The sequence below is a fragment of the Buceros rhinoceros genome, unplaced genomic scaffold (genome assembly GCF_000710305.1).
Source record: "Buceros rhinoceros silvestris isolate BGI_N320 unplaced genomic scaffold, ASM71030v1 scaffold3868, whole genome shotgun sequence".
Lineage (NCBI taxonomy): Eukaryota > Metazoa > Chordata > Aves > Bucerotiformes > Bucerotidae > Buceros > Buceros rhinoceros.
Genome location: NW_010428503.1, coordinates 82,272 through 103,910, shown reverse-complemented (window position 1 = coordinate 103,910; position 21,639 = coordinate 82,272). Strand labels below are relative to the sequence as shown.

Below are 21,639 nucleotides of genomic sequence, written 5' to 3'. Positions count from 1 at the left end.
ATTCTAGTTCTCCCATATCAGGGTTCACTTTGCTAATCTTGGCATATTTGACCTCAGGAGTCCATTTCAACACAGAAGGAAATGGAAAGAAAACCCAACGAGCTTGCTCAGCTGGATCTATTATTTAATACTCTTGCAGCTTCTTCATAATTATAATAGCCAATTGTTGTTTATAACCATAACCATGTAAAGTTATTTACATTAGAACCTACCACCTAAATAACTCTAAGGAGAATTTATAGTTGTAAATTTTCACTGAACTGTAAAATTTGCTGATCTACCATCTGTAGACACAGTGTCCCTCAGGATATGAAGAAATTGCTGGCACTGTCTTACTGATAATTCCCAGTTTCTTAGAATTATTTGAACAGTGAGTATAGGTAAAGACAACAAGTTCAGTATCCATTAAACAGATCAAGCAATGAAGCTATTCAGACACAAACAATTGCCCTGTTTGTTTTTTCTGTACTCTCAGTCTTGAGTCACTCTTACACTCAGCTGGAAACACACAGCTCCTTAAGATATTCAGGGAAGGTGCTTCAGAAGCCCCGATTTGAATACCACAACACACTGGTACCTAAACACTGCTCTGACAGATTCCTGTGATGAGTGCCATAGTGACACTCGTGGATAAAGAAAGTCAGGATATAAATCATGGCAGGACGTTTTATGCAATTTTGAATTGGATCCTGAAATGCCCTGGGAGGTGGCAGGGCAGAAATGAAGATTGGGGGATGCATCTTGTGTATGAACAAAAATATCTTTTCATTTTCTGGTCACAGATGTGATCTATTGCAAACCTTCTTCTTTTGTTTTTCAGACACCGAACTGGACATGAATGGGATGGCATCGGATCACAACACTTCTTCCCAGGAAGATTACCTTCCACACTATCTCCAGAAGGAAGATCCCTTTGCATCAAAGCTTTCTAGAGAAGCTGACATCATAGCTGGGTTTTATTTGACAGTAATTGGTAATGATTTTTAAATTCATCTTTGAAATATGACTACATCACTGCATCCTTGCAGACACTCACAAAGAAGGCAGAAGCTGCTGTACAATAGAAGTGTAATTATATATTTCCTCATACTAGAAAGAAAAATCTAGAAGGGAGAGGAGAGAGTATGTTAGAAATATAATGTCAACAGCATTGACATTTAGTGTCAACAGACAATGCTGCTTCAGGTAGCCAAAAGTGACAAGCAGTAGACCTTCCAGCAAAAGATGAAGAAATACTGAAATTTTTTCTACTGATAGTTTACTAGCTTTCAGTTTAATCGTTCCTGACCAGACCTGGCTTTTGCTCTTATGCCATGAGGGTTTTTGAAGCCTTTCTCATGTGTCTGTGCAGCAAAGCGAACATCCTCAGTTGTGTTCGTTTGAATCTTGCTCAGCTCCTGGCATCAGCTGTCCTCTGTGAGATATTATATTGAACAACATTTTCTGCCTAACACCCCTCCCTTTTATTTTGGAGTCTTTTACCATTTGTAAAGTGACTCTGCAAGCAGAATAAATACAGTTATTCACCAGTTAGTGCACACAGGTAATACCTGGTACTGATTTCTGAGTTAAGTGTTCATATGTAAAGATGTCATTCAGCTGTGGAATACTGGTCTCCATTGCTTCTAGGGAAAAACTGATCCTTGATGATTTACCTTCTTTGCTTTACGGAGGTGGACAGGTTTATATATCTGTGTCAATACTTGTCTCAACACTTTCTATGGCTTAGGTTTCCTTATGATTTATGACTTCAGTTCATAGAGTTTCTCACAGCTCAACAGTGATTTTCTCAATAAAGCTGAGCCAAGGTCATAAAACTGCTACACCAAACTGAGCTCCGAGTGTCAGACAGCTGAACATCAGGCTGAACACAGGGTATACAGTGTATTCATTGCCATTTATGTTGGTGTTGATTCATTCTGTTGTTCAATCAGTTCTGTACAAATGACAAAGATCTTTCAGTCCCACCTTCATGTTTCTCATTCACTATTTTACATCCCTCCTTCTTGCCCTCTCCTGCCTTTCCCCTGTGTGATGGGTTGGCAGAAAATGTCCTTTTTAGGACCAAACCGTTGACACCCTGACTGATATAAGCAATTGAATCTTTTCTGCAGTGGAGCTCTCACAAAGGCTTGAATAAGATTTTCAATGCTGTCCTGGTTTGAGTTAGGACAGAACTAATTCTGTTCAGTGATTTCACTTTCCAGTTCAGTCTCTTCTAAGCGACTGCACTGTCTGAAGTTAACAGAGTGTTTTTGCAGACAGTGTCTCCTTCTAGCAGTGACAGCATTTGATGTTCACAGTTACATCCCAGGGACTGGGATGCAGAAAGGCTCTTGCTGATATTTGCTCCTGTGCAGACCAAGGTCACTGCTAAAACCTGTGTGCCACGGTGGGGCTGCAGTAAGTGAGAAGCTGAACCTGTAGGGGAGGAGCAGACAGGACAGGTGACCCTACACCATCCCATAGAAGTCATATTTGGTATAACACTGAGAGATCACAAAGGTCAAGCTCTCTTCTTCACTGGCTGGTCGGTGTCCAAGGAGGGCTCTGTCTGTTCTGCCTTCAATCCCAATCCGTGCATTCCTGAATCCAGTTCTGAAATCCAGCTCCTGCATTTGGTTCCCATCTGCTGCTGAGTCCAGTCTGGGACTTCCTCAGTGCCTCCCCCCAGCATCAGTGGTGGTGGTGAAGAGAATGTTAGCAGGGGGTTTGGGTTCAATATTGGTTTTGTATATATTTACATATATTTCGTATTATTATTATTACTTTAAAAGCTCGTTACTTTTTAAAGCAGTTTTAGTTTTCTTCCAATCCATAAGTCTCTCTCCCTTATTCCCTTTCCCTTCCCCTTTGAGAAGGGAGAGGGGTTCACAGAGAGCATCTGTCATTTGTCTAGTGACCCACCTAGCCTTAACCCTTGAGAATGCTTGTTCCTCATTTGTCTTCTGCCTCTTTATCAAAAAAGGAACTGAGGAGAGCAGAGAGGGCAGGTGAAGCTGTATCTTTGTGCTGTTCTTGCCATTCATGCGCCGTTTTGCATGTATCCTAGCTTTATACATACATATATTTTTTCTGTCTTCGCAGACAGATGTCTTCACTGAACTGTCCAAAACGACTCCCCACCTCGGGCCTTTCTTCACTTCGTTGAGCAAATTTAGCTTTAATCCCAAGAAATATGTTTGAATAGCTGAAAAGAATCATTCAAATGTCACTGTGTTGGCTTGTTATATAGGCTGTACTTAGTGTAATTTATCCATTTCCAAAGAAACATCCCTGCCAGCTGTGAAGTGAATGTGGTATATCTATGGTGAAAACCATAGATACAATCAAATTAAGACAAGGAACAGGAATAATTTCCAGTGAATAAATAAAAGCTGACCGTGAAGACACAGATTTCGATGAGCAGTGTGAGGAGACTGAAATTATGACTTAAAAAGGGCTGATAGTCATTTTGGTATTGAATTTATCACTAAGGTTCCCACCTTCCAGTGTTGTGGACTGGACATCACACAACCTGTGGTGGACTCATTGCACTGAGTGGCCCAAGCCGGGAAAGTTCAAACCATAGCTTTACTGGTTACATGTGTATCTCTAGACAGCATCGCCTACGTTTTGCGCTTGGATGAACTTATTTTTCATGTATTTGTTTTGCTTTGCATTTTATTTGGTTAGTCACTTCACCCTTATGGTCATTACATTCTCCAGCAGCAGCTTTCATTAGAGCCAAGCGTGCTTTCCACGTACAGACGGAAATGCTGTGCTTGCATCTTTCATGGATTTGCATCTACAGCATAAGAAACAACTAGTATCCTACAGAGGTATTTTTAAGTCCTTTTAACAATCATTGCTACAATTTTAAGCAGTCAGTGCTGAGTTGCTGGTCAGTTGTGCGCTCAGCCATTTCATCAATGGCAACCGGTTTAATATTTTCTAGACCACACAGCAGTATTTTAGACCTTGTGTACAGTACAGTAAAGGATATCAATTTGCCAGAGGCCAAGATAAGCACAGACATTCCCACCCTGCCCCTTTTATAGAGGTTTGTGTGAAGAAGAAGAGAGTTATGCTTGAAACATGTTTTTCTTATGAAAGAATAAAAAATAAGGCTTGGCTTGTGCTAACTCTTCTTGTGTGAGTTGTAGCTTACAAAGCTGGTTTGACTTAGCACCTTGGGGAAGCCACCACTAGATCCCGCTGATGTGCAGATCTGTATTTTATTACCCATTCATTTTCAGATGGATAGTAACATTTGAATAATATCTTGGGCTTACAAAAATATGAGAACTTAGAAGGAAATTAATCTTTGCTATTCCCAGGTAAATCTCTGAATGGCTTTTTTTACCTTCTCCAGACAAAATTAATCCTAGATTTCCTTTTCCATTAAGCTGATTTCTGACAGCTCAAAGCACCCACACTTCTGTTGTGAAGCATTGCCAGGAAGAGATTTTCAGTGGTGGATAGTGGATCTTAAGGTGGTGGAGAAGGAAGCCTGGTTCTTTGAAACTGTCCACTGACATAAAATTCCACGCTAGGGCTGTACATTTCCTTTCATTGGTAGTTTTATAGTTAATCACAGCTTCCAGGTGTCCAAAACAAGAAGCAAAAAGTATGCGGGGATTGCTGTTGGGCATCTTTTTGTGCTTGAGACATGCAAGCTGCAAGTGATTTTAAAATTTATTTCAAAAAGGGCAAGAAGCTGCACGGCGAGTGAACAAGGCTGGGATCCCATCAGGAAACTTCGCAGAGCTTTTAAGATCAGGCTGGTTGTACAACTGAAGTATTGCAGCTTGAAAATATCAGATTACAGCTTTTTGTCTATGGAGAAAATCAGGGGTCTTGACCAATCTCTGATAAATCCTCTGCGAATGTGCAAACTTCTGTCATGACTAGTTCATTTCCACATGTATTTTTTAAATTGTCTGGAAAAAAAGAGACAAGCGGTACACATAGTAATAAGAATCCAATCCTTTTCACTTTGTCACTTCCCCTGCTAGCTTTTTCATCACTGACTTGATTGATTTACTGTATGGCCAGGTAAGGTGACTAACTACTGAGTGGAGACCTGCTGGCTGTCAGCCCCTTTGAAAGACCGTGGCAAGTAACTATTGATTTGCAAACTGTTGTTGCACACTTCCTCAGTGTGTCACGGAACAGCTTAATTGAAAACAAAACCCTGAACTACATTTTTCTTTCTTTCTTTTTTTTTTTTTCCCCTCTGACAGTTTAGCAGTGCTGTCAGATTGGAGTAAAGAAGTCTTACGTGTTCAGATTGCTACTTCTATACACTTCCGCCCTTCGCTGCAGGTTGTATGTCTGAGCCTGGCTCTTTCTCTCTTGGTGGTGCTTTTTTATTTATCATGTCCTCGGCTCTTTGTATATACATAACAGTGACACGGTGCCAATGGACAGTTGTGCCCTGGACTGTTTGCTCATGGAAAAGACTCTGTAGAGTCTTTTTTGCCCTGTTTTCAACCCGAGGCCCATAGCCTGCCAGCCCCTACCAGAGCTGAGGGCCTGTATCAGCGAGCAGCTGTTAGGAAAATCTTTTTAAAATCAGGAAAAATGAAGCATTAGAAGGCTTGTCTAAGGAGATTATAAAGTTTCTATAGCCAAGGAGTTAAAAATTAATTCAGATAAGCCATTGTCAGATGCAGGTGTAGACAAATGGCCACTTCAAATATCACTGGACCCCTCCCAGCTGTAGAATTAGGAAGCCAGTGGATTGGGTCTCTCCGAAACATTCCTATTAATAACGAGCAGTTGCTTCAGAGGCTTGTCTGATGAAGGCATTCATTTGGACTACAAGTCAGTTGAAAAAGGTTCATGAAAATGTCAGGTGCTTTTGAAAGGCATTTCATACTGGATGCTGGCACTCTAGATATGCTAAATATGACTAGAGAGAAAATGGCATTAGAGAGAAAAGGATTAAGATATATGAAAAATGCTTGGCAACACTGAGGTGCATTCACTTAGCTGCAAGGAAGAAAATAATACCTGTATCTACTTGTAATTCAGATTAAACTTTTAAAGCCATAAGAATAGGATGTTCTTTAACTTCCGTTCACCAAGGGTAAATCAGATTTGCTGAGAAACCTTAAGATTCAATGATAAGTCTCTGTCCTGTTTATATTTTTAATAATGTAGAAAGCAATACTGTCAGCACAGAAGCAAGAATAGTTTCCAATTAGATGAGTCTTCCATTTATTACTGAAAAATTCAAAATCAAAGCACTTTTCTCCTGAGTTCGGTAAACTTTCTGTGGACCAGTTACTCACGATTCTTGAGAAATAGTCTCGTTTTAGCCTCTGGGGACCATTTTTTTTCTCTGCCTCTTAGATATTCCCAGGTTGGGCTCCTCGGTTTTGTGAGGACCTGACACCCTTGCAAGAGGATTATTCTGTTGATGGGCTGGAGTAAATAATTAAATACCAATTTAATTCCTGAGCTTTAATTCCAGAAGACTGATGAAAATTGTGTGGTATTCAAAGGTACCATATTTGCAGAGGCAGTGTTGCTGGGTGGCTGGGGGTTGCTGGGGTCTTTTTGAAACGTGGAGCACATCTGAGTTTGTACCACCAAAGCCATGTGCACGAAGGCATCACAAAGAGTGATTCGCTATCTCATTGATGGATGAAAGTTGGCTTATTTATGACTTTTTAAATAGTAGTATGGAGTGTTTGCCTCAGCCAGTAGCCAAACACTCAGGACAGCCGCTTGCTTACAGCCTCTGCAGTGGGATGGGGAGGAAACAGGAGGAGCAAAAGTAGTGGAGAAAATGACAAGGTGGAGCTAAAGACAGGGAGATCAATCACTAGTTGTGGGCAAAACAGACTCACCGTGGGGAATATAACTTCACATTTAGTTACTGATTCAGCTAGTGAGAAATGAAAACAACAAACATAAAATACTTAAGCAAACCACCTTTCCTCCCCTTTTCCCAGGCTGAACTTCACTCCAATATCTCCTTCATTGCTGTTGTAGGTCCCTTTGGTGAGGCAATAGTGGTGCGGGAGGTTGGGACCTCTGCCTGTCTTTGCTCTTCACTCTTTTCTTCGGCATCTCCCTCCTTCTTACTTGTCTCCTCTGCTCTGGCCTGAGGCCTCCATAGGCCATGGTCTCTTTGGGGTTCACCTTAGGAGGTGACTCTTGTTTCATGAAAAGAATGTTGTGTGCTGCCCTGCGTTTCCACTGCAAAATGATCTTTGTGGGCTTGGACTCTTTTAAACATGAGTTAGAGAAGAAACAGTTGTCATTAAGGGAACAGGAAACCATGTAGGTTTTGGTACCAGTGTGATTTGCTCCACGGCCGATTAATCACTTCCGTGGTTGGTCCCTGCTGGGCCTTGGGTGGTGAGATGGCAACAAAGATGTCAGCCAACAGGATCCCTTCTCATGCACTGAATTCCAGCTGGAAGCTAAAATCTTATATTTTATCATTTTTCTTTCTTATGATAGAAAGAAAATCTTATTGTAAAATTTAAGATGTGATATTAATATGTTAAATTATTTTTTAAAATTATTCCTCAACCTCTGATCGTGGCATTTAATAAAATGAAGGTTGGTCAGATATTGGGGTCCTTGTGATTGCAGACAGATGAATTTCATTCTTGTGAATGTATAAATGTTTGCGAGAAAACGGGATTGATCAGAACACGGGAATTATGGGATTCTATTATGCGCATTCAGTCAATAGTTGTGCAGGCTCAGGTGGTGAAGGGAATGCTCTGCTGCAGAGGGGAAAACAGCATTTGTTGTGGGAGGGAGATGTCTGCCGTAGATGTCTCTATGAGCTGCATAACAAGGATGAGATGATCAGTTTCAGAGTAAAATGCCTAACCTTGGGACCACAACTTCAGACCGAAAATATCAGAGAATTTCACAAAGAAAATGAGATATTGCTGGTTTTGAGGAGATTTCTAATTTGATTGTCTGTCTTTTTTTTCATTATTGTAGGGATTCTTTCAACTCTGGGAAACGGGTACGTCATTTTTATGTCTTCAAAGAGAAAAAAGAAGTTGAGACCTGCTGAGATAATGACTGTAAATTTAGCAGTGTGTGATCTGGGCATATCAGGTAATTTCGTATTTTATTTTCACTCATTTTTACTATCCATTCATATGCCATTCTTTCCAGCAGCAGAAAAACACAGTCCTCTGGAAGTCATGGCAGCCCAAACTGCCTTTTGCTACTGATATTTCTGCTCTATTATTTGTATATAAATAACAGACAAGGGTAGAAAATGATGTTCCTGAATAACTTGATAGGAAGAAATGAAAAGTTCAGAGGGAAAAATAGTGTTGGATTTATCAGTCAGGCAAAACTCTGTTCACCTCAGCACTGGGCAGGCCTTCAAAGAGAGGTCCCATGTGCATCCTGGCTCAATAACTACAAAAGCTTGGCATTAGAATTGAAGAAAATTATATTTACTTGCTGTAGGCTGCAAGAGGAGGATCCAGGTGCTTCAGAAATACATGTTCAGCCAAATATGAGTGGGGAGGGACATGAGGGGAAAGAATTGGAAAATGCTAGTGACCATCAGCCTGTCAAAGCTAGTAATTTTTTCTCCAGTAACCGTCCTCTTTTATCTCTGTGTCAGAAAAACAAGCATTTGTGTCAATCTCTGGAGTAAGAGCAACATCAGGTAGCTGGAGAGATTTTATTTCAAGCCCATAGTGTGGATGCCCAGGCGTGAGAGGATGGAGATTTGGAAAGGTTTACATGAAGCTTCAGAGTCAAGAACCTTTGGAGATCGTTCTTTTGGCTCTTAACATGAGTCTCTTTGTGTTGCTGGTAGCTACATGCAAATAAAGGATCACCGGAAGTCCTTTAGAATAGGATGTTCAGATGTCAGACAGGCCAACGGGTATAAATGATGTGACCCAGATGACCATGAGATCTCCCCAGTGCAATATAAATGACGGTATATTCTCATGCTCCCAAAGTCATCTGTCCCCTAACTGTTGCATACACCAGAATACCTGGTCCTCAGCTCCAGCGAACCCTTTTCTTGCCCTAGTCTCTGCCAAATGCTTTTGCCCTTGTCCAAATGCCAAAACCAACACTGAACAAGACAAAATGATGGCTCCCAGCCTCCCAAAACCAATGCTCATTGTGCCTTCCCTGCACATGGCCAAGGAGCTGCTCACCCCTCCACTTCCAGTAAATTTGATGCCTCTTGGTGATCAGCAAACATGGTTTTTCTGAAGGAGGTACTTACAAATTTGGCAGAAGAAAGGCATTAGCATAAATGTCTCTGCTCTGCTACCACACAAAGAAATCTCAGTGATTTCTTTGACATATCTGTTGTGGAGACACTATTTCCACCTTGAACCACTTACTTAGAAGTTAAGAAAAACTTAGAAACAAACCAGTTTTTGCCTCTTCTGTGATAATCCTATCTATCTCCTTTGGGTCCTAAGAGTCTGCCTTATTTTATAAGGCTCATACCTGACTCCAAGCAACATCACTCCTATGAGATGGAGTGTTTCAGGAGAATTTCCATAGCTATATATTTGGAATTTAAACAGGTATCTCCTAACCATATAAGCGGCATAGCCATGTGTGTTTTTTCTCTCTTCTTGTTCTTCTTGTTTGTTTGTTAATGGAAGATGATGGCTTGAGAAATGTGCTCTGTCTGCTGGACCGATTGGACTGAAGATGGGAATTTTTCTTCATATTTCACACACTTAGCTTAGCACCTTGTTCAAGAAACATGTTCTGCCATGGCCCTGCTTGCTGCAGATTTCCACAGGGTGGCACCAATCGCGTGTTCAAAACTGCATCAGACTCATTTTGCGCTGATACCAATTTGAGTCCTGTGACACTGAAATTTGATTTTGTGCAAATAAATGTGTTGGTCTTTAGAGGTGACAATAATTTACATGAGTAAAGTTGATGATTCTCAGCATATATCCTAGACCTTGCCGTAATTCATGGTTTTCTTATAACCTTAATCACTGGGGTCAGCTTTTGCTTGAAAAATTAAACTACGTTTTTTCTGCTTGAAGAAAAGCTCATAGAATATTGACCTGAACACAACCTTAAGGCTCAGGCAGAATTTTCCTTACAGGCTTAGGCTAAAGGAAACCCCAAATACTTTGTTTAAAAGTAAGCACATTTTTGAAGAGTTTCAGTCGTAATGCTTTTGACACAGAGTATGGAGCAAAGGCCATTTTCTGCCAGATTCTGTTTTGTAGAACTGTTTTAATTTTCTGTTAAGAATGAAAACAGAATGTTTAGTTTTGCATCAGTTTGATCTGAAATGGGATATTTTGGGGAACAATCCAAAGTATTTTTCTACAGATCACTTCAACAAAATACAGGCTTCTGCCCTGACTTCTATGAAAAAGTTTCCTTGTGGGAATTACAGTCGTTGAGACCATTTTTTCCTCCCTTCTAAACCAATTCACTGAGCTGCCATGACATTACAGACAGTGTGGTTCAAACAGGAGAAGTAGCCCAGGGCAGCTAAGGTGCTTTCAACTCCTTGAGGTGCTCTGGCAACTCCTGGCCAGGAAGGAATAGAGTCAGAGGAAGGTGGAGTTCAATATTTAATGTTGTTTGAATGTTGCAGTCGAACTGTTCCATCCTTGGTGTATTTCAGGTTAGTCTGGCAAGCAGAAATGAAGGATTTGGAAAACAGGCTGATATTCCTAGATTGTAAACTTTTGAGTTTTCTGTTCCATTAAGGTTGATTTTTTTGTTTGTTTGTCCAGTTTGAGACAAAAATAAAATAAAACAGGAAGTAGAGATTTCCTGATAGAAAATTAAGATTTCCAAACTTTCTCATCTTCATGATACTTACAAAGAATATGAATAATGTTAATGGGTTTTAAGGAGAGACTGGAACAGCTTATGGCCTAACTTCACTTCTTCCATAAAGCACCCCTCACTTTTACAGAAGGTGACATTAGGACAGAGACTTCAAAATAGTTAGGTATTTCCCTTTTGTTTGAGAGATGCTTTAAACTTTTTAATGTATGTGGCCAGGTGACATGCTGAGAGTCACCAAGGAAGAGTGTGGTTTGGTCAGGAGCTTAAACCACTTTTGTGGCTCAAGTCCATGCTGCAACCACAGCCCCATCTTCCTTTCTAATCTAACACTTCACCACAGCATGCCTCCTTCTGTTGGACCTTGATAGGCTTGCAGAAGTCCTCTTTGAAGGCAAATTTCTTTATCCTCTGTTTGAAGACAATCAATTGATTATAGAGATGTAGCCTAACTAGAACTGTGCCTATTTTCAAATAGAAATTCACCCATTACCAGAGCCCTTTATATACTGGCATGTTTTTGCATGTGAACTTAACAAATCCTCTGAAGTTTTTGTAATGGGAAGAGCTTGCACATGCTCAGTACTAGAATATGGGTTTACTTCTGTTTCATGTAGTCTGCAGTAAAGCACCTGTTCCCAGCCATTCTAGAGGCTTGGCTCATCCTACCACAGCAGAGATGCTATGGGATCTCGTTAGAGCTGTTGTAGGTTTTGTCCTGTGGACAGAGGTACACAAGTCATCACATCTGTTGTGCCTGAAGCCCTCCATCCACGCTGCAGAGCATTTTTTCTGGTGTTAGCTTTGGGCAAATGGGATGGTTTGCTCTTCTGAAAAAGGGTGGTTTAATCAGTGATGGATTTTTCAGTCAACTGATGTCCTTTTCTCCCTTTGAAGTTGTAGGAAAACCCTTTAGTATCATTTCCTTCTTTTCTCACCGCTGGGTGTTTGGATGGATGGGTTGCCGCTGGTACGGATGGGCTGGTTTCTTCTTTGGCTGTGGGAGCCTTATTACAATGACAGCTGTCAGCCTGGATAGATACCTAAAAATCTGCCACTTATCTTACGGTAAGAAAGAAAACTATATTAATTGACTATAGAAAAACCGTACTAAGTGATGTAGTTTCTAGACTGAAATCACCCTTAAGATCTTCAGAATGCTTTTGTTACATATAGAGGAGAATGCACAGATAAGAGGTACATTTGCACATTAACATTAACCTATTCATATTAACATATCTTTAACATAATAGTAACAAGTCTGTTAAGATTAACAGATGCATGTATTGCACATACTGCGAGGTCTTGCAGACAAACACACTAAGGTATTCCCTCTTAGATACCTAAATTCCCTTTAAGATAGTATGACAAACTGTTTCGAACTCCTACGAAGATTTGGATGTGCAATAGGTCCTAATGTTATATTTTCTCTCTAATATGGAAATGGATCCTGAGAAGATGAAATTAATTTAACAATGAAAGCTGTTATCACCATACCATTCAACATCTTATATCTCTTGAATATGATGTATTATATGCCTCATTATTTTTAGTTAAAAGATGTCACAGGTTAAAAAATATGTTTTTCTTGTATTTGAAGAGACTAACTCTCCAACAAAATACAGGGAATACTCAAGGTGGCTTTACACAGAAGAAACACCATGTCCATGAGACCTGAGGGATGTACAACAGCTTTCGTTATGATAACATATAGTATCAATCATGTCATGTTAATTTGTAAGAAATGTTTGCAGCTAGGAGGTGTAAGTAAGCCTGTCCGTCCAATAGCTGAGCATGCTATCAACTAAGAGCTGTGGTACCATGCTAAGATCTGCTTTCACAGATCCTGCCATGTCCATACTTTCTGTTTAAATGTGAGCACAGGGAAAATCGCAGCAGGCTGAGTTTGAAATACGCCATTCACATTAAGTAGGACTTCAGTTCTCTTTATAAAAGTCTTACCAAAATAATCAGGTGACAACTCAAATCATAGACAATTTTTCACATTCCTGGTGATCTGAAGTAAATATTTCATGGCTGGCAGCATTCATGCCATAAATTCTGGTATTTAATATGACATCGTATTTCAAGAGAGCCAGAACACTTCAAAACCTTTTCTCTTGAGGACTATCTGATCATGGTTGTTCATACAAGATGATGAAGACCAATAAACTTGTTTAGCATGTCAGCCTAAGTGGTTAACTTAGCCATTTTCTGTGCAAGGCCTAAATCAGTCATCAGGAACATGGAGCACCTACACCTTCATTTTCCTCCAAAAGCAGAAACTTTTCTTGGGCTTTGTTTTTGGTTTTTTTTTTTTCCCTCGAGGTTTGGGTTTTTTTTTTTTTTGGTAATAGATTGCTATGATTTGACAACAGCTGTGAAAATAATGTCACTCTTTCAGTACTCACACTATTGTTGCGTTGTTTTTCCACACACGAACAAAACAAACCACCTTTTTGTCTCTCATCCACAGCGCTTGAGTCCATCATTTGTCAGTCAGCGTTCATTTTCCTTCCAGTGATCTGGAAACATGAAATCAGCTGGAGATAGGGCACTGATCACACCCAAATTACGGTTATTTCTTTGCTTTGGCTTTGTTTTAAGTCATTCTCAACCCCTGAAGAAAGATCCTCAGTGTCTGTGGATGGGGAGTGAAAACAGATTAGATTTTCCAAGGTGGAAGGAGCTGTTATGATACCATAGTCTGAATTTCTGAATACATCATAGGTTTTAACTGCATAGGTTTTAACTTTTTGGTTGTATGTGAATCCAGTGTGTTGAAGATAGGTGATGATAAAAGCTTGTAAAATGAAGCTTTTCCTGGATGAATTAGAGTAGTATGCAAGATGAGCACAGAGACAATATTCCACCCCACAACTTCTGCCATGCCATTAGCATTTAAGAGAAAAAAATGGGCAAGGATACATGAAAACACCTAGTCTGGATGCTTCCGACTGTACACACATGGTGATTTACTGTACTGAGCAAGAATGACAAGGTAAAAATAAATCTTCGGTGTGTTATTCCCTCTGTAAAGCCTTGTCTTCCAGACACTTGGGTTAATAATTTGAAAAGGGTCCTGAGATCAAGCTCTAGCCAGTTAATATATGACAAGAGGAACAGGAAAATAAAATAAATTACATTATACTTTTGCAGCTAGTGAGCCTTCATACTGAATAGTGGAAGGCTGAATTAAACAGTCCTTCCTGTACATCGAACCTCCATCTCATCTGACCATACTGTGTGAATACGCCTTCACAGACCACAAAGCAATATTCAAAATTAATAGATAAGACTCCCACGATTGTTGCTGAGCTAATTATTTGGGTGATTTCTGTCTGGATTCTTCCAGGTTGTAAATCATCACAGCCTAAAGTAAAGAATTGAAGTAATCAGGTGGAGCTTTCCGTGAGCATGGATTTCTCTTCATGAGATACAATACAAGCTGGGGTGGCTAGCGCAGGGTTCACTATCAATATCTGGAAAGAAGCAAGATGAACTCTACAGGATCTAGTATGAGGAGCTGCTGAGGGAACTGTGGTTGTTTAGGCTGGAGAAAAGGAGGCCGAGGGCAGACCTTATCACTCTCTACAACTACCTGAAAGGAGGTTGTAGCAAAGTGGGCGTTGGTCTCTTCTTCCAAGTAGCAAATGATAGGACAAGAGGAAAAGGCCTCAAGTTGCAGGAGAGGAGGTTTAGGTTGGACATTAGGAAAAAATTTCTTCACCAAAAATGTTGTGAAGCACTAGAACAGACTGCCCAGGGAAGTGGTTGAGTCCTCATCCCTGGATGTATTTAAAAGACGTGCAAAGGTGATGCTTAGTGACATGGTTTAGTGGTGGACATGGCTGTACTGGGTTAATGGTTGATTCTATGATCTTCATGGTGTTTTCCTACCTCAGTGATTCTACGAATCTACAGTTGTTGTCAAACAGCCAAGAGAACTCCTACTGCATGTGCAGAATCACATGTTCACATATGAACATGTTCACAGAATCACATATGCCAAAAGCATATGGACCTGAACTTGTAACTCTTGAATTGTCTTCCAGGTACCTGGCTTAAGAGACATCATGCATTTATCTGTCTGGCAATAATCTGGGCCTATGCTACATTCTGGGCTACTGTGCCTTTTGCTGGTGTGGGGAACTATGCCCCCGAGCCATTTGGGACCTCCTGCACTCTGGACTGGTGGCTGGCACAGGCTTCGGTGGCTGGACAGGCTTTTATTCTGAGTATTCTTTTCTTTTGCCTCCTGTTCCCAACGGCGGTGATCGTGTTTTCCTATGTCAAAATAATTTTAAAAGTCAAATCATCCACCAAAGAGGTTGCTCATTATGATACCAGGATTCAGAATAGCAACGTACTTGAAATGAAACTGACCAAGGTAGGTGGGAAGATTTAACTGGGTTTGTTTTGTTGGGTTGTAAAAGCAGGTTTAGAGAACTTCAACCATGTATTCTCCTCTGCTGAGTGATAGTGCAATGCTCTGAAGGTGTTTCTTCTAACTTTCTCCTCTGTTGTTGTCAAGATGGGAAAAGACAGGAGCTGAAACACACTTTTGTGATTAGGGCACTCGAGTCTCTGAGATTGTGATTCATTCTGAAGCTCTGCCACAGCCTTCCTGTGTGACCTTTCATGAGTTGTATCACCTCCCTGTGACCCTGTTCCCCATCACAAAGCTCCCTTTGCTTTCAGAAACACTTGTTAAGAATTGTTTTCAGTCATTCAAAATGCACAGGAGTTACAACAGAAAAATAGATAAAAAGCAGATCATTGTAGCAGGGAAATGGAATTTTCAGACAGCTTACGTTCCTCTGTTAATGAAGACATAAACCAGTCACTCCTGTGACACTGGAATTGTTTTTATGCAAACAATTTATCATTTAGGTTCAGCCATGAGCTGCTGACAGAAGTGCACTCAAGTGATAAAATTAATTTTCCATCTCAGACTATATCCTATCTTCCCTTTCTGATTGAATCTATTTTCTAGTTGGCAATGGTGACAGCCATGATACTTGCTGATACTGGTTACTGTGCCAAGAAATCCCTCAAAATAAAAACTTGAACTGAATAAAACCATATTCCTTAGCTATAAAAGACCCATGAACCTCTGTAAGCCATGCCAAGAGGGAGACAAGCAGCATCCTTTGCTTGGCTGATCAAATTTTATTACATTTTTGTGGAGCTGAACTGAATGTTATATAATATACAACAATAAGTGACATGATGTCTAAACATACCAAAGAATGTCAGCTCTCTACCTGTATGGTCAGTGCTGTCAATACAGCTGGTAGAACTGCACTTGCCTTTAAAAAAGGGTGCTTGCCTTCAGTATGTGCTGTTTTGCAGTAATTCAAGACCTTTCCTTTGAAGAACAATGAAAACTTTTGATTTGAGGTTGCAGATTTGTTTTTGCTCTACTGGAGGTATCGCGTGAATGTTCAACGTGATCTGAGTCTAAACACTGGAAATGTTTAGACCTGTCTCGGTTCTACAGTGGAGAACGTAATGTTGGGATATATATAAAAATATGGAAAATGAGTGTCCATCCTAACCCATTTAAATTCACAACACAAGTTATAACCAACAGGCTGTGTTTAAGATCCTTGGCTCACAGGCACTGTTTCTTCAGTGACAGACAGCAAAAAAAAAAAACCAACCAAAAAAACCCCATAACACAATGTAGTTTCCCTGAAAATAATTTTACCACCAGGACGCGGAAATAAAGACTCCACAAAAGGTTATGCAATTCCAAAAAAACTCGTGCTTTCTGAAGATTTTCTGTTGTAATCCTGCTAATTGCCTTATTCCAAATGAGTGCACAGATACTGCTTTCCATTTGGATGCAGAATAGTAGTCTGTCAACGGCAGCAGTATAATGGCATCTGTTCTTCAGTGCGTACTACTGCATGATGTCATTTGAAGCTCTAACAGGCTGTGGCTGAGTGCAGACAGGCTGGTTCAGGTAAAGTATATAAATCACAAAGTTTGGCCTCAAACAGTTTTTCTTTCATATTTATACTTAACATTGAATTGGCTGCATTTCCTACTGTTGTAAAGAAGTCCCTTCTCATTTATGAGGAATGCAACCTAAATGTTTGGTAGGAATTTGCTTTTTAAAGCATCTGCAGGCTCTAATGGAGTATGAAATCCATGCTATGGATTAGGAGGAAGAACATTAGACACTGCAGTAGTGTTCTCGCTCTCAATTCAATTCCCAATAGTTTCAATTCTGGCTTACCCAGGTAAATGCAGTAATTTTTTATCTGCTGGAGTGGTTATACCCAAAGACTTGACAGCTCATGCCTTATTGAATAACTTTATGCTCACTTTTTCCATATTTTTCTTGAAAGGGATTCAAACGGTTAGCTTTTTTTTCCAGTCAAAAATAGGCCATAGAACCCCTCCTGGCTGCAGTGAGAAGACAGACCTCGTTTATCAAAATCTTCTTCCTGTTATTACCAATGGCCATCCTTACGGCAGGTTATTGGTCCCACCGGGTTTTGATGCCTTCTCTGTGGGACATCATCAGAGCTTACAAGAGAGGAAGAATCCCTGCGTTAGATCAGGGTGTTGCAAACTCTTTTCTTCTGTGGCTAATTTCCTTTGCTTTTGCTTAGTTGACTGTCGCTGAGTGATATAGAAGGAGCTGTAGTAGATATAGACAGGGCTAGGGCTATACTCTCCTAAACAACCCCCCCTACAGAGACACTCCCACACCATCAGGACCTAGCTCAGTCCTGGAAACGTCTTCAAAGGCTTTGATTTTATGAACTCGGGAATCTGATTCAAAGATCCAGAGTCTGTAGGTCATGATTAATAATTCTTTGGGTTTAGTTTACCCAGTGCATTCTTATTTCACTCTGGAACGGAAAAGAGTCTGGGTTTCTTCTTGACAACCTGAGGATTATTTGGTTGGAAGAAACTATAGAAGTAAGAAGCTTCTCAAATAAGCAAGAAAAAGGAAAAAAAAAACCCAACAAAAACCAACGAGAAACCCAGTAGTAAATGTTACAAATTTAATATGCGTTCATTTCAAAGATCTTCCTAAGATTTTCCAAAACTGTCACAGCTCTATGTTATACATTATCCTAAAAAAGACAGTCCATATGTTTTGAAAGGACTCTCCTTAATTCTTTTTAATATAAAAGAATTATTTTTTTCTGAGATATCATTTAGTTTCCTCACGTTCAGCCAGACCTTACAGCAGTATTAAAGGTTTGTGATAACAGACTCATTAACTGATTTGTATCAGGCAAAAGAAAAACAAGCACTAGATAGAAGAGAAACATGTGACAGCTTTTGTTGGTATTGTAAATTCATCTGAAGCAAGTTACCGTTTTCCTTTTCCATTCTCTGGCACGTTCCCTTGCACTCTGCCCAGCCCTGTGCTGTGCTGTCCGTGTCTAACTCTGCCCGACCAACCTCTTTCTTTCTCTTTTCCTCTCACAAGGTGGCAATGTTGATCTGCGCAGGGTTCCTCATCGCCTGGATCCCTTACGCTGTGGTCTCTGTGTGGTCAGCCTTCGGACAGCCTGATTCCGTCCCCATTCAGTTTTCAGTGGTACCAACTTTGCTCGCAAAGTCGGCGGCCATGTACAACCCAATTATTTACCAGGTCATTGATTGTAAGTTTGCCTGTTGCCGGTCAGGAGGACTGAAGACGCTGCAGAAGAAGAACACTTTGAAGAAATCAAGGTAATTTCTTCTTTGAGAAGTAGGACAGCTTAGTAGCTATATCTGTGCCTTATCGGTCAACAAAAGCATCCTCAGAACTTGCTGTTAATGACTCAGAGCACTCACATCACACTGATAGTAGTGGAAATTTAATATTCCCTTTTTAAGGCGAAGATTCTAATATGTATCACATAGGAAAGTTAAAATAACTGAAATATGGAAAGGCAGAATGTGATTTTTCCTAGTATATTAGTTTTCTCTCCTGAGGACCATCCTAGTTTTTATTTTTATTTATTTTAAATTTGGTGGGTTTTTTTCTTTCCCCTGGCCTATCTATAAAGGTTAGAGCCTGCTCAGTCTTGCACAGGTCTGTAAGACCGGAGACGGGGGGTTCTTGCCATTTGCCTGCAGAGGACAGATGCAGGAAAGTAACATATACTTGTCCCTAGGGATTTGTAAACTCATACTGACGTGTTCTCTACCATGCTGATGTTGAGAATTTTTTTTCCCACTTTCCCAATGACAGAATTAGCCAATATAAAATATATCATGATATCTTTAAGAATATGTCATATTAGAATATACATAATAATTATAAGTACATAATAAGTACACAACGTTCTGAAAGTACCAAACTAAAATCTACCATGAATCACAGTTCTTTGAATCTTTTAAAATTTATTTTGACCATGACATATTCAGGGTCTTTCTTGCCATGGAAATTTGTAAAGTGACTCTAGGAGTGAAAAGAGAAGCAAGGAGATGGTTCTTTAATTTTCAGATCCATTGATACAGTTGGAAAAAATCCCTTTGATTTTAGTGGGTTTGGAGTAATTTCTGTCCTTTTCTTTCATGTCATATGGGTTACTTCCAGAAGGTGTTGATGACCTCCATTGCCAGTGAAGTAAATGAGAGAGAATTGTGTTAATTCCTTACATAATTAATGTGTTAATATTATGCCTTTCGGCCACAGAATTAGCAGGGAGAGACAATAGTTCCTTAATCACCCTGTAGTACCACTTACACCAAAAAAAAAAAAAAAAAAAATCCAGAATAACCCCCCACAACCCCCCAAACCAAACAAATCAAAGTCTAATAAGTTCTCATAAAAAGTCCTCTTTTCTATTTACAGCTTTGTGGCAAAATCCATGCTGACCATCACTAGAGTTCCTGGAAACACTACCTGTGCACTTGGAGGAAAACTGCTTATAGTTCTGTTTTATTCCAGACAATGATCTTATTTCTGTGATTGAACAACAATGAGATAATTATGGATGTTAATGTGACTGTGCAGGCTGATATATATAGGCCATGCATGCCCGACCACATATAAGTGACTGTGAATGAGTAGAATTCCAGAAGAGTAATTTGCTTCAAAAACCTAAAACATATGTGCCTCAGTATGTATTTATTAGAGGCATGAAGGGCTGTTTCACCATTCCGATTTTTTCCTTACCAATTCCAGCGTTTTTTGAAGTATTATTCAGAAAGTGGATCAATATTTTGAGCTTCCCCAGCTTCCCTTAGTAGATTATTCTATAATCTGCTACTCAGATTTATGTCATCTGCAGACCATACAGAGTTTATATATGTTGTAAACGTTTGAGGTACTGGATTTATAGTTTTCTTGTAAATGTTTGAGATGCTGGATTTATGTTTTACCAAAAACCCTTCTGCAGTTTTAGGCAAATGGGAGACAAATCCAAAGTAGCCTTCAGTGAATGTTTGGATTCATGTTCAACTTCCATGTTATCACTCTGAAGGAGGAAGGAGGTGTTGCCTAGTCCCTCACGTGGAATCCAAGTTGGCCTTCCTAGGCCTTGTAGTGAACAAAATGATCCGGAAAAATCCCTTCCCAGAATTAGGAACTTGAGTGTTGGCTTGGTACGAACAAAATGATTGTTGTGCTTTCTCCTTCCCATAGGATGTATACCATATCTGCACACAGAGACTCAACGGCGATGAACGAAACCCAGCTGGAAGTATGAAGGACCATTTCACAAAAATGAAAACCTGGTGACAAACAATCATACTGTCTCAAGTTTCTTTTTCTGTAAATAAATTAAAACACAATGACAATGTTTATTTTAATCCCTAGTCCTATGTAGAATGTAGTTCTTTATGCTCTGACCAATATATTGTAATTAGAACTGGTCAAATATTCTGAGTACTCAGAGGAAAAAGAAACAGAGAAAATTCATTTGTATACAGAATTTTTATTCACTTCAGAGTCTTTACAATACTTTTTTTTTCCCTTTTTTTTTTTTTAGCACTGGCAGAAATGATAGTTTGGACGATATTTTCTCTCACGGAAATGGAAGTATTCACAAAGGCCAGTTTTAATTTGCTAAAGCTAGTCTCCCTAGATTCCTACTGCAGTCACTGGAGAACTGAGAGCATGAGAGAAAGGATTCCTTAGAGGACAAATCTGAGATGGAGCTTCACTTATCAGAGCTCCAAATCACCCACTGGAGAATCATTAGCTCACTAATTATCCTTTGTGACTATGTCTCCAACTCATGTGGCTACAAGCTATCTTAAAACCACTTTGACTTCAGTCCTTCAGTGTTCAGAAACGCTCTTAGTCAAGGCAAGATCAGAAGTGCCACGCTCATATACCACAGCTGGTTCGTATTTGTGAATGAGAGGGGAAAGGTCTCTTTCTCAAATGCTATCTTAATTTTAAAAATTCGGAATCAAGAGTGACTTCGTAATAAAAAATGACTTCGTAATAAAATAATTTAGGTTCAGTAAATGAAGCCAGACCCATACAAGCCAAACTGAGCAAACCAATAGTTTGTACATCTTTTTACCATTCTCTGGCCAAAACTGCAATGAAATGTGATGGCAATAAGCAGACAGGTTTGACTTCTTGAATGATAACTGACATTTTTCACCCTGTATTGTACATTTCACCATTCTTTATGAGATTGCTCTTTGATATAAATCAAATCCTCAATACTAAGCATGAAACCAGACTCAAAGCTAGTGAAAGGTTAGAGTATAGACAATGGAGAAGTCTTTCTCAAGTGCAGTGGTAACCAACTTTTAAACATCAACCCCTGGAAGGATGAGGATTAGGAATGATTCAGGAGAATGACTGTCACACTAGAACAAAGCTTTGGAGTTCCTAATACACTCAATAGCAAATCAACATGCTTTGAAAAGACTTGCAGAGTAAGG

At 39.8% G+C, this 21,639-nt stretch overlaps 1 protein-coding gene across 1 annotated transcript; it reads left to right on the top strand.

Moving 5' to 3' along the window:
- The first annotated feature begins 818 nt into the window (after positions 1–818).
- Positions 819–20,472, top strand: OPN5 (opsin 5). The gene is made up of 6 exons (XM_010142294.1): positions 819–973; positions 7,957–8,076; positions 11,671–11,841; positions 14,829–15,163; positions 18,233–18,477; positions 20,381–20,472. Exons 1-6 carry the CDS (start codon positions 835–837, stop codon positions 20,442–20,444), a joined length of 1,074 nt encoding a protein of 357 aa, XP_010140596.1. The 5' UTR covers positions 819–834; the 3' UTR covers positions 20,445–20,472.
- Positions 20,473–21,639: the final 1,167 nt, after the last annotated feature.